This window comes from Gouania willdenowi, chromosome 5 (assembly GCF_900634775.1).
Source record: "Gouania willdenowi chromosome 5, fGouWil2.1, whole genome shotgun sequence".
Classification (NCBI taxonomy): domain Eukaryota; kingdom Metazoa; phylum Chordata; class Actinopteri; order Blenniiformes; family Gobiesocidae; genus Gouania; species Gouania willdenowi.
The window spans coordinates 19,200,035-19,213,627 of NC_041048.1; the positions used below are offsets into that span (position 1 = coordinate 19,200,035).

Here is a 13,593-nt window from a genome sequence, read left to right on the forward strand (position 1 = left end):
TCATGAGATACATCTTGTGGGCGAGTATGGAGGCTGCTATTGAATAATTGTTTTTTTTTTCTTTAATGGTGTTTACGATTTTGATTTTTTTAGATGGGTAAATTATTGTTCATGTGGATCTGTTGGGTTTTTTCTTTCTTATTATGAATTTTATATTTTGATAAGCGCATTGAGATGACTGTTGGAAATTTCTTTATACAAATAAAATTGATTTGAATTGAATTAACACTTGCCAGCAGAAATATGAAATTGTCATTGGTGGTCTCGATTTGCAACGTGCCTACCCAGCCCTAGTGGTCACGGCACGTCTCTTGTGTAGAGTAGTGTCCCCCTCCCCCTTCCCTTCACACTGCGCAGGCGCGTGGCGGCAAACCACAACAACAAACATGTCTGCCGTGTGAAGCTTTTATAAGATTTGTGAGGGTGATGTAAAATTTGCATCGTGCAACACATGCAACAAAATAATACTTCGCGGGGCAAGCACATCAAAAGGCTTCAACACAACAAACTTGATCCGACATTTGAAGAACGAACACTTGACGGAGTATGGTGAGTTCTCGAGGCTCGCGGCAGACAAAGAAAAAAAGACTGCAACAGTCAGACGGCAGTTAAAAAAAGCCCACGCTTGGCAACACTTGCCCGTATGAGCGTGACAGTCAGAAGGCTAAGCAAATAACCAGGAAAATAATTGAAATCATCGGACTATAGATGACCAGCCTTTCCATTGGTGGAAGACACCGGGTTCCGCCAACTACTCTCTCACTTGTGACCCCCTGTTACATGCTACCGGGACGTACATATTTCACAGCCCTGCCAGAGCTCCACCAGACAGTGCACTCTCATGTCGAATGTCTCCTTAAATAAGGACTCTCATCCTCTGTAAGTTTCCCGAGTGATATATGGAGGTCAGACGTCAATCCTGTGTCAGTGCTGAGTTCAACAGCTCACTGGATTGATGCAGAATTTCAACTTCAAAAAGCTGTTCCGCATGCCCAGGACTTGTCGGGCTCCAATACTGCAGTAGCTTTAGCGGCTGCATTTGAGAAAATAGTTCCAACATGGCCAAAAGACAAGGTACACGTGATACTGAGAGATAATGCCCGAAACATGGTCAAAGCTATGACAGATGCTGGGTATCCAAGTTTGGGGTGTATGGCACACACCCTGCAGCTGGCCATCCATGATGCAGTGCAGTCACAGCACAGTAGTGACTTTATTGCCAAAGGAAAACGCATTGTGGGGCGCTTTAGGCACTCTCCTTTAGCACATGCAAGACTTCAGAGTGTACAGAAACAACTCGGACAGCCCACCAAAAGACTACAACAAGATGTCAGCACTAGGTGGAACAGCACCTATTACATGCTCCGCAGTCTCTTTGAGCAAAAACGAGCACTAGGTGTCTACCCAGCTGACTTTGAGCTACCTTTCCAGTGGGAATTGATTGAAAACATGACAACACTCTTGGAACCTTTTGAAGAGCTGACTAAGGAAATATGCTCATCAACTGCAACTGCTGCTGATGTCATACCCTCTGTGATGGTTTTAAAGCGTCTACTTGCCAAAAGTGCTGCAGCAGATCATAGTGTGAAGACAACAAAGGTCACGTTGCTGGAAGCCTCACCAAAAGTTTTGCTGACATTGAAAAGGAGCCCCTTTACAGTTTGGGAACCATCATAGACCCAAGGTGAGAAAATTATCATCAAATAATGATGAAAAAAAGGCATTTGCTTATACATAGTTAATGATTTTATTTTCAAGTGGCCTGAAACTACTCTCAGTGACATCTTGTTTTTTTCCCCTTAGGCAAGGATAACCAGAGAAGTCCTGATTCTTGTTAATTTTACAACTTATTGTAGTTTGTACAACTTATTGTTTTTTTTTTTTCGTTTGCTTATTAAATGAAAACACATCCATGTCCGAACAAAAATTGAGTAGTGCTACTGTAAGGCAAATGTATTAATATACAACAAGCACTAAACATGTATGCATTCAACTTAGTGCATCAGAAAAATTATAATCAAGCATTAAACATATATGCTTTCAACTTGTAGCATTACCTTTTTTGTGGGTCGAAGTAAGCCAGCAATGATCCAGGCTCAGCTGTGAGTGTTTCTTTGATTTGTTGGAAGGCCTGCTCGTGTGCTTGGTCCCATTCGAACTCTGCATCTTGGCGTAGTAGTTGTCTGAGTGGTGCGCTCATTTCTGACAGGTTGGGGGCAAATCTGGCAAGGTTTTTCACCACACTGATGATTGTCTCTAGTATCGCTGCTGTTTCAGGGGGTTTCATGTTCCTGACAGCTTCTACCTTGTGGGGGTCTGGCTTCAGTCCTTTGGCTGTGAGCTTGTGTCTGGTCTAAAGGAAAAGCACAGAATAATCCACATTGCTTGAGGTCTTGTCTAGTTTTCACAGAATAATGTTGAACTGTTTCATAACATTCACATATTTTTAGATGTACTGTCTGTACATCCCTACTAGAACTTGTTGCTACACTATCCCATACCACAAGGAGGCAGTGCAGGGTCTCTCTTTTTCTCGGGATATGAAATTTTTCACCACCTTATGTATTATTATAAACTGTTACAAACAACTGAACAAACTAAGATTTTTTTTTTTTTTTTTTTTTTTTTTTTTGTTTTGACCCAAAATTTTAAGCAGCTCTGAGGTAACATTAATGAGACAGAGAATGGGTTCCTAATGATCCTGGTGGACTGGTATTGTGCTTTATTATTTATTTTTGTGTGGTTTTAAATTGGTCTGTGTATGATTGATTAAAAAAAACAAAACAAAAACCTTTTCTGCTTTGTCTTAGAGCTGGGCGATATGGTCCATGCTTTACAATCAAATGATATCATCAAATTATCATTTTTCTTTCAGTTAAATAGAATCTCAACATATTGCAAATCCTGATACATCGCCCAGGCCTATTTGGTCTTATATTGACATTTCACTGTGCAACATAACGAATAAATGCTGTCATTTCCATTAGAGCACCTCTCCATCGCTAATGATGTAGTGGCGGTGCTTTAACGCTAGAGGAAGAACTTCCATTACAGTATATCTGTCACTTTAGTACATTTCTCAGATCAGGATTGAAATCATCAAATTACTTGTTCAATCTTCACATCATCGTGTTACATGTGCACATAAAATAATAATAATAATAATAATAATAATAATAATAATAATAATAATAATAATAATAATAATAATAATAATAATAATAATAATAATAATTTCAGTTTCTTATTTCTTTGAACAAGTTACAAATCCTTTGGTACATCTAACAGATAATTATGATTACTTAGCTGCTGTTTCCTACAGTTGCATTTGACATGTTGATCAAAATGTATCATATCAGTCTCTGTTGAATAGTCTCACCTCCACAACATTTAGGTATGAGTTCATCAGGTTTTTTTTAACATGCAAAATGGTTGAACATGTTGTTATAATATGTAAATCATATACTCTGTCCTGAATTGGTAAATTGCTTCCAGGTGAATCTTGACTTCCTCCAACAAAAATAAATGTGTGAAGCATTGATCAACCAAAGATTGACCAGTTTATACACAGTCGGAGCCATGGTTGGGGTCAATAATAATTGATAATTATTAAGAATCTGTCACCCTTGTAATCAGAGTTACAGTGGAATTGAGTTCAGATAATGGACTTTGTGATTGTAATTACCATGGAAATTTAAAAAAAAACTTTAAATTACAAGTAAATAAGTATAGTTACACATAAGTAGTCAACACATATTAACATTTTTAAATAGGGATAGTGCAATTTTACAGAGTAACAATACTGTGAATGCAAATTATGTTTTGTACAAAGAGTTTATAGTTCCTAGTTGGGCTTTTACATTACAATAAATGCACTAAAATGTAAATGTAAAGATGTTGAAATGAGATGTACACACAAAAAACAGCATACAATCATCACAACACTATATGAATAAAAGTTGGTAAAATTGTAATTGAACTTTAGTAATTGAGAACGTAAATGTAACTGACTTTCAGGGGAAAAATAATAATTGTAATTTATTTGTAATTGGAAAAAAATTGCCGGTTGAATTGTTATTGAACATAAAACATAATTGTAATTGAAAAATGTGATTGACCCCAACCCTGGTTGGAGCACAACACAATATTACAATGTTACATTATGGCCATACCAGCCTGTCATTGCCCGATCTTGTTCGATCTCGGAAGCTAAGCAGGTCTGGGCCTGGTCAGTAGTTGGATGGGAGACCACTGACAATTCCACAGTGGGGTCTGTCATTGTTTCCTTGGGCAAGACACTTATGAATGTAGTGAGTGAGTGTTGGTGGTCGTCGGAGGGGCTGATGGCGCAATGTGGCAGCCTTGCTTCTACCCAGGGCAGCTGTGGCTACAATAGTAGCTTACCACCATTAAGTGTGGATTGTCTTTGAGTGTCTATGATAAAGCACTATATAAAACTACAGTATATATAACTATAAAACTATATAAAATTCAATATATATATATTTATTATTACAAGGACAAGGAATTAGATGAGGTTAACTTAGCCAGAGAAAAGAAGAGGAAGAGGAGTGAGGATGGTGGTGGAGGAGTTAGGAGATAAACAGATGAAGGAGCAGAAAAGGCTGAGGACAGATGGACATTCCAGATGAGATAAGAGACACACAGGTAGAACGTTCTCAATCACGGGCTTACATTGACTGAGGCTGGTCCAAGGCTACAGCCAAATATTACGAGAACAACTTCATCCTCAATCATTCAAACGTTTTGTCTCCACTGCGTGCACAGTTTCATGAGTTTTGAGCAAAAGACTGGCTTTTGCAGGTCATCCAAGGTGTTTTGCTATTTGTACAAATGGTTATGAGAAATGCACTTACTCTTGTGTAAATGGTGAGGATGATGTGAGAAAAACTGTTATATATATTCATACTTACACTGGTATGTATTCAGATTTTCATATACATATACATATATGTTAAATCTTTCTTATACAGTATATTTTCAGACTTCTATACATATATTCAGATATTGGGGCACTGATTGTAAAGTTGCGCATGCTAAAATGAACAGCAAAATTTTGCAACATTTGGGGCGACCGTGGCTCAGGTGGTAGAGGGTTGTCTTCTGATGGAGATGTTGGGGGTTCGATGTGTCGAAGTGGTCCTTGGGCAAGACACTGAACCCTAAGTTGCTCCCAGTGGTCGACTAGCGCCTTGCATGGCAGTCCTGTCCCACTGGTGTGTGAATGTGAGAGTGATTGGGTGAATGAGCTGATATGTAAAGCGCTTTGAGACTGCTTCAGTGTGGTGATAAGACGCTATATAAATCAAGTCCATTTACCATTTTTACCATTTAGCAAAAGAACCACTATTAAAAAAAAAATCGTGTTTTTTTTGTTTTCGTTTTAAACCAGATATGCAGCAATATTTGTGAAAAGTGTGATATTTCTTTTCTTGCAAAAATACAATCTCAATGTATGTCTGAATCTATATCTAAATGTTAAATAATAAATCTAAATGTCACGGTACCAAAATGAAAGCTCATTCTGGTGAATTTGCATATCAGCTAAATATTCAGTTTCACCCGTAACATTTAGATTTAACATTTGGATTTAGATTTAACATTTACATTTATATTTAACATCTTCATGTCTTCAGGTTGGAGAAGAATTGTGTGAGAGCCATTATTATAGATCGCTGCTCTATTTTATTCACATTTCACACTCACTTGACTACCAGAGGTGTTCAATTCAGACACCTCAGTCATGTGTTTATGAGGACACACTGTATATTCTGTCTGATATTCACTGATTTTTATGAGAAAAGGAGAGGGAACAATAACGTGCACGATGTGTCAGTGTGTGAGTGAAAAGCCTCTGTCACAGGTAAGCAATGAACAGCTGTGATGAATGAATAATGAAATGGCAATGTCGTCTGTATTCACATCCTGCCATTTAGGTCTTTAAATACCCGTGTCTACAGATTAGGTTAATCAAATGTGAGCCTGTGCAGTCATCTCAAAACATCACCATGGAAACAGTAATATCACTGTATTCTGAGAGTCTGCTCCTGTTTGGATTTTTTTTGGGGACGGTTTTCATTTGTGTGTGTTTAATGCTAAGTGTTCTCAACCAATCATGTAAGGATGTAAAAAAAAAAAAAAAAAAGAAAAAAGAAAATGCCAATTCCTCAACCCAGTTCTTTAGATGTTTATTTGCTGTTGCCTACAGTTAAATATTAGACAGAACACAGCAACATATGAGGTGTGCAGGGTGAGCATCCGTTAAAAGCAAAGGCACCAAAATACCCAACTTATGTCTAAATGATTACCAACATTTATGCACATAGTAAATACTTCAGTTTTTAATCAGTTTAGTAGCAGTGAAAGCAGGATTAGCTGTGAAGTTCATCCTGTGCTAAAAGCATGCTTACTGTATATGATCAACTGTCATTTAAAGCATGAGAGGATGCACAATATTCCTGTCTCCGTTTAGCAGTTAGCCGTAACATTAGGACCACCTGCCAGTTATGTTGCTGCATAAACTGCACAGACCTATTGAATCATGGACCCCATAAAGCCTCAACATGTGTCCTATGGTGTCAGGCACCAAATAAGTAGTCGCAAATGTTTTCAGGTGTGCATTTTGTGAGATTTCTGAACTCAGGTTGCTGCAGTCCTTGATACAGACATTTGAGTCATTGTTGTTGTACCGCTCTGCAAAGTGCCCAATAACTGTTTACAGTTCTACAATTTCATTTAGCAGACGATTTTATCTACAGCAACGTGCAACACAAGCTAGGGTTAAGGGAGTTGCTCAACATCTCACAGTGATGGACCAGGGTGGATTTGAACTGGTGACCCTTAGATTACAAACCCGTTTCCAACGCCAATCAGAGGTTTTCAAGCAAGGAAACAAGCAGACTCACTCACACCTGGATTGTTTATATACTTTTCTGCTATGTTTTCAATGTTGCCTATATATAAGAAGAGCACATTCATTAAATAATAATAATTTAAAAAAGCACTTTTCTGAACAGTTTTATTCCTTGAAATTCAACCAATGGGATCCAGCGATTTACAGCATGTGACGTAAACACTTTGATTCTGGCACAGTTATTTGCATTTGCTTCCACCTTCTTTCTTTTGTTGATTTTTTTAATCTTAATTTACATTTGTGTAGTGTGCTAGAGCTAAGGCTAATTTAGTTAACATATGGTGTCTGAAAACCCTGTGAAAGATATATGCGCTTCTCTCCTGTTTTTCCTCACAGGGCCTCTGTCTCTGGTTGTACTGTTTTTTGATTCTGCTTGTTTTAATGAACTTTGTATTATTTTGCAAGTCAGTTTCAATGAAGATCTTTTTTCCACACTAAACTTTTTTTTTTTTTACCATCTACATCATCACCTGGGGGAGTCACGACAGTCCCTGAACTAAAATGACTCCTGACTTAAATTATTTCTTTATTGAGCCTGTAATTAAAGTGCCCTACACGATAAAAGAACAAGATAGGGAGAGTTATCTCTGAGCTCGCAGCAAGTTCCTTTTGCTGCACTCGTGTTGTTATTCTCTCCCTTAACTCTTATTAACTTCAGCTGTCAGTGGTCCTAATGTTATGGCTGTTTGGTGTATTTCCATCAGTATTCCAGGTGTGTGAAAATTCAAAGCTTTGTAAATCTAAAAAACGATTGAATTAATAAAATAAAAATCAGCAGCAGTAGCAACAGTTTCCTTCAGTAAGAGTGAATCCTCCAGCTCACCTGTTTGTCTACGTCTAGTATGGCTTACAGAAACAGATTTCACTGTAAAAAAGGAATGATTAACTTTGCAATGTATTCCCAGACTTCACCTCTGTCAGTATAGTTCTCTATGACCAACACATCTTTGGTTTTTCACATTGTACGACAATGGACAGACATTTTAAAGTGAGACGGAGGCAAACAGTAGCAGTTCTTCTACTACAGAATGTCATCTAACACATACAAATACATTAAAATCACATGGTCCTAACAACTAAATGCTAAACTGAAGACGATGCAGTAACACAAGATGTTTATCTGACAGTTATCATAGAAAAAAAAAACCTTAAAAATATATTATTTAGAATTTAAAGTTTACTTTTGACCTTTGATTTGACTTTTACAGTTAATAATGTACATTATTCACATTCTTACAAAACGGAAGGATCAGCAATGACAAGCTGCATGCATCCTCTGCTGTCAGTCCAGCTAAAGGGTTCAGTAAATCTGCTATGATAAAAAGTATTACTTTACATAACTTTATTTTATTTCTTCCTGATTGCACTTCCAACTGAAAAAGGAAAAAAAAAAGTGTCAAATGAGCAGCAGAGCATGGCAGGGCAGCTGTTTGGTTCAATCAATTCATCCTCCATTATAATGCCTTTCATACTTTTCGCTGTGAAATATTTTTTTTAAAAAATCTATTTGATTAAATAAAAATATGTCCACATTTTTAAAGACAGATTATGTTGTTTTACTGCATTCTAAAGAGTAAAGTAGCTAACGATCAAAGGGCACCTCACTTTTATATAAAATCAAATACATGGTAATACGGCAGGAATAATTTATTAGCAAAAAATATTTTAGGTTTCATTTAATGTAATATAGTTTGGAGATATTTGGTTGGACTTCTGAAAGGGCTAAAACTGGCCTTCATGGACCAAGACAGTCTTGGGTTGATACCCCTGCTATATATGGGTGCAGAGCACAATGTAGCAAATCTTTATTAATTAAACTTTGTAAATAATTAAATAAAATATTTTATAAGCTCTTTTCAAACTAGTTACATCTTGCCCCTCCAGAGGGCACTTCCAAAATGTCTATGAAGTAGAATTTTCTAAATTTGGACCAAAGTTTGCCAATATGGTGATTTGGGTAGAACAATCAGAGGTGAGATGATTTCAATTTTTTAAAATCAAAACTAAAATATCAACATTGTTGGTTCAGCAGTGCGTAAGCATGGCCAGCGCTACTCTGGCTTACTGGGAAAGAGATCCCAAACCTCCAAAGTTCAGCCCTTTGGAGAAAATGGGTGAAAATACAGAGACACAAAGTTGAAATAAAGGATAACAAGTATATTTGTCTGAACATACATACATTATTTTAGTGGTGTACATTAGAAATGGACAGACATTTTGTGAGGAAGACGGACAAAAAACTAGTTGTGATGATGAGGGCAGTCAGAGCATCATCCTCCAGAAAAATCCATTAGCTGTCGTAGGTTGGGGAGAAATTCTTGATCATTCTGCTTCGGACATTAATTTCGACCTCTCACCAAACAATGTGTGCGTTTTGAAAGGTTTTTTGACCCCAAAACAACACAGACTTTGAGTTTTGCTGTTGTTTGTGGTCATATAGTGATAAATTGCACATTTTTTGAATAAAGTTTGAATGAAATATCGTACATTTTTGTTTTCTTCCTTCCACAAGAGGTGTGAAGTTGGTCTAAGTTAGAGAAAATAAACCTTTTTAATGCTTCTTAAATAATGCACAGTTTCTATAAAAACTACAGGGATAACAAACCCCATGATACTGTAATGTGACAACCAAGCCCACATTGTGGATGGTTGTCACTACTGTACTCGATGACTTCCTCAGCCTGTTCCTTTTGAACAGATTCAGATCACAAAGAATATATACATTTGTACTTGGACTCGTACGCTTTTATTTCATTCAGAAATGAGAACTAACTAAAGGATGGATACCCGATGGCACCAGACAGGTTGGTGTTCGGACAGATATTTAGAACTGGTGTCTGGGTTCGGTCACATAGTGTCATTTGCACGCAGCGTTCTTCCTTTTCTGCAGCTGCAGCCACAGTTTCTGTAGCGCTGTAGAATGCAGCTTTAACTGTGAAAGCAGGATCCCACTGTAGGAAGAATGGAGCAGTGGACAGTTATAAAGGAATACACCGTTGAAACATTCCTTTTTCTGCACAATAACATGGATTATCCTTATCTTTGATACATGAATTATGTAAATAGGGGTCTCTTGCGTGCACTGTGCCCCTGTTTGTGCTTCACTTTCGCTTGTTACTCATGCGCTGATCTGATGTTGACATTAACAGTACCAACAAAATCGGTGCTTTCCACTAAAACAAACATAAATATTTATTTTATTTATGAAAAGAATGAGGTTTTCACTGTTGGGTCGGACTCTGACTCGGATGAGAAGATGCAGCCCGATGCACACTCCAACTGTGACACGGCTATTTATTTACTCGCCAATCATGCTTACTGCAAGACCTGTGCACATGCCTCTGCATTCATCTGTGGAACCAAACAGTAGTTTAGTCCACTGTGCTTGTCTTCTTTTTTATTTCCATTATTCAAGCCGTTGAGAATGCACACTAGCGTCATTTGACATCACGTCTGCAGAACTGCGCGGGAAATTTGTGCCCAGAACTGCAGCACAAAATATATAACACAATCTGTTCAAGACAATAGGGAGAAATGTTTGTGGCCTCATTCTCTTTGGTTGTGAGCGCTTCATCACTCATTAGCATTAAAAGACTTAAAATGAATATTTATTTTTTCACAAATCCATATGCTCCTTTAACTTCAATCAAGTTGAAATTAAATTTAAACTTAAAGTTTTAAACTTTTACTTTTAAATTTAAGAATTTGTATGACTACTAACCCTGTTTTCCTCCAATTGGTGCCCCAACAATTTTGCCATCCGGCCACAAAAATTTTAGGTAAAACTCTCTGAAGACGCATCTAAACAAAAAACTAAAATGCTTAAATATCCCAAATGACAGCAATATAAAAATAACAGCATTAACTTACTTGTTACTGTTGCCCAAGATACACGAAATGTTAAGGGCAATCTGTTGATACATGTAAAATAACACGTGAGTGGTTTCTTATACATGATGTGAGGTATGTAGTATGTATTATATAGAGAAAGGTTGGGAATCGCTGCTTAAAACAAGTGATTGCAATTTGCCATACTATTAATTATCCAAATAGAAATGGGACGTTCGTGAATATGTGTGCTTTTGGTCTCATCAAATCCAGAAAACCCTTTGAACATAGCAAGAACTATGTACTATGTACATTGTTATATGATTTGACATTACAGTAAATAGAAAATAAAACATGTTCAGTATATTGTCCTTTCTATATACTAATATAGTTATTTTAAGCATCTGCGTGTACCAGTTATCGTTGCCCTCACATGTTTGCTACAGCCGGCCTTTGCAAGAATGGCTTCAAAGTGGTACCCCTAGGATCCACAGGAGCTCGTTTGCTTATAAAAAAAATACTTTGCTTCCCAGAGAAGTTATGGCTACTGGATGGACTGAGTTAAATCAAATGTAAAACCAGTGTCCACATTTTTGTAAATACACATTACCAATGTGTGAAATTTCTCAAAATACTTCGATTAACAGATAGAAGAAGGATAAGTTCAAAGCTCATTGTCTGTTGCCTAGTATTTGGAAAGAGAGATGCGTTTACAAAGGTATTTCATAAATTGTTCTACCAGAGGTTTTCACTGGTTTGAAAGTGATCACTAAGTTCCCTGTGCTTATTTAAAGGTGCATCCGCTCTCCTTCATCTTCTTTCTTTTCTAATTTGTAGAGTTATGAGTGATGTTCCTGTCCCTGAAGAGGCTGTAGCCCCTGAGACACATGGTTTTCTTTTCCCTCCGAAGGCCGTGAGCTACTTCCTAGCTTTCTCCGGACGACTTCTGTGTGGTTGGAGTCCTGTCGGAACCTGCGGTGATCACCATTCTTCGGGCTGGCCATGTCCATGAGTCTTTGGGTTGTGCCGTCATTCAGGTGTTCTTCCTCATCGGTATCAGCATCTATAAACTTATTGACTGAAGTATCATGAAAAGTGAAGATATTGGGCAGTAAATTCTCTGGGCTCTTGCAAGGTGTCCTGCTGCTGGCAGTTGTGTAGTTAAAGGCTTCAGAGCTCTTGGCTGATGAGCTATCAGAGACAACTCCTGGCCCTGGGTATTCTCCGCCTCTGAAGTTGACCTTCATTGATTGATTTTTCAGAGGGTTACTGGTGTGTAGGCCTGCAGGGCTGTCCGAATAACTCTGGAGTTTGTTGCGCTCCGCTGTCAGAGTTGTGATGGCGCTTTGGCAGCCCTCATGTTCATTTTCCAGCGTGGGCTCTAGGCCGGGGTTGGTACTGACCCGGCCAGGCGTGTTGCTGACCGCACTGTGCAGAAAACGAGCGCTCTCAGGAAAGTCAGTGGCACAGCTGATAAAGCTGTCAATGCTGGACATACTTCTTATGTCCGTCACTACCTCCGCTTTGCTTGGGTTGGCTTTGGTAGGAATAGTACCCATTTCAAGTTCAGCCCTCTGTTTGGCTGTTTTGGAGGGAATCCCTTTCTCCTTGCTGTCAGTGTTGGGCTGTGAATGGGTCTTGGCCATTTTGTTGTACATTTCCTCTAGTTTTTGCACGCTAAGATGCTGAGGGCTCCCACCAGGCTTGGCTTGCTCTTGGCAGGTTGATTCAGAGGTCTTTGTCGGACTACTAGGACTGGTCAGTGTCTTCAGTTTAGAGGCACCTCTTGGCTCGATGGGAGAAACATGATTTTCATGCATTTTCTGATTTTTTTCAATATTGGTGTCTACCATAACATCCATGAGTTCTACATTGCAACCAAACGTGTCTTTAATGTTCATAGAGACAATGCTACCATTTCTTTTAGCCCTCTCTAGAGCCTCTCGTCTTTTGATGGCTTTCTCCTGACGCTTTTGCTCTTTGTAAAACTCAGAAAAGTTATTTACAATGATGGGGATTGGTAAAGCTATAACAAGTACTCCAGCAATGCAGCATAACCCACCAACTATCTTTCCTAGTAGAGTTTTGGGATAAATATCTCCATAGCCAACTGTAGTCATTGTAATCGTAGCCCACCAGAATGAAGCTGGAATGCTTTTGAACTTGGTATCTTCTTCATCCTTCTCAGCGAAGAACACCAGACTGGAGAATATCATGATGCCCATGGCCAAGAAGAGAATGAGCAGGCCCAGCTCATTGTAGCTTCTCCTCAGAGTGAAGCCCAGAGATTGGAGACCAGTGGAGTGTCGGGCTAACTTCAGAATACGCAAAATTCTCATTATTCGGAAAATCTGAACCACACGTCGGACGTTCTGAAACTGCAGAACACTCTTATTTGACTCTGTCAAGAAGATGGTGACATAGTAAGGCAGAATGGCCAATAGGTCGATAATATTTAGAGGGCCTTTAAAGAACTTCCATTTGTTTGGAGATGAGAGAAAACGAAGCAGGTATTCCATGGTAAACCACGCAATGCACACAGCTTCCACGTGGGCCAGTTGTGGGTTGTCTGTAGGATGACCAAACTCATCTGTGTCCTGCAGCTCTGGAAGGGTGTTCAGGGACAAGGCGATGGTGGACAACACAATAAAGAGGATGGAGATAATTGCCAGGATCTGGGTAAAACAGAGAAAAAAGAGAGAGATCAATGTAAAGAGACTGTCTGCTGAATAGTAACTCAAGTCTTTGCACATACACACGTACAGGCAATATAGAGTCTGAAATCAACTCAGGATGTAAACCTTTGAACGGCCCAGTGTTAACTGTAAATC

General features: G+C 38.5%; 1 protein-coding gene across 2 annotated transcripts in view; it reads right to left on the reverse strand.

The window, feature by feature from the left end:
* Positions 1–10,338: 10,338 nt before the first annotated feature.
* Positions 10,339–13,593, reverse strand: part of LOC114463337 (potassium voltage-gated channel subfamily B member 1-like) — a 61,125-nt gene continuing 57,870 nt past the window's right edge. For both annotated transcript variants that reach the window (XM_028446838.1, XM_028446839.1), the window contains exon 3: positions 10,339–13,437. In XM_028446838.1, coding sequence (XP_028302639.1) covers positions 11,602–13,437 — 1,836 coding nt within the window. In that variant the 3' untranslated portion in view covers positions 10,339–11,601. The remainder of the gene's footprint in view (positions 13,438–13,593) is intronic.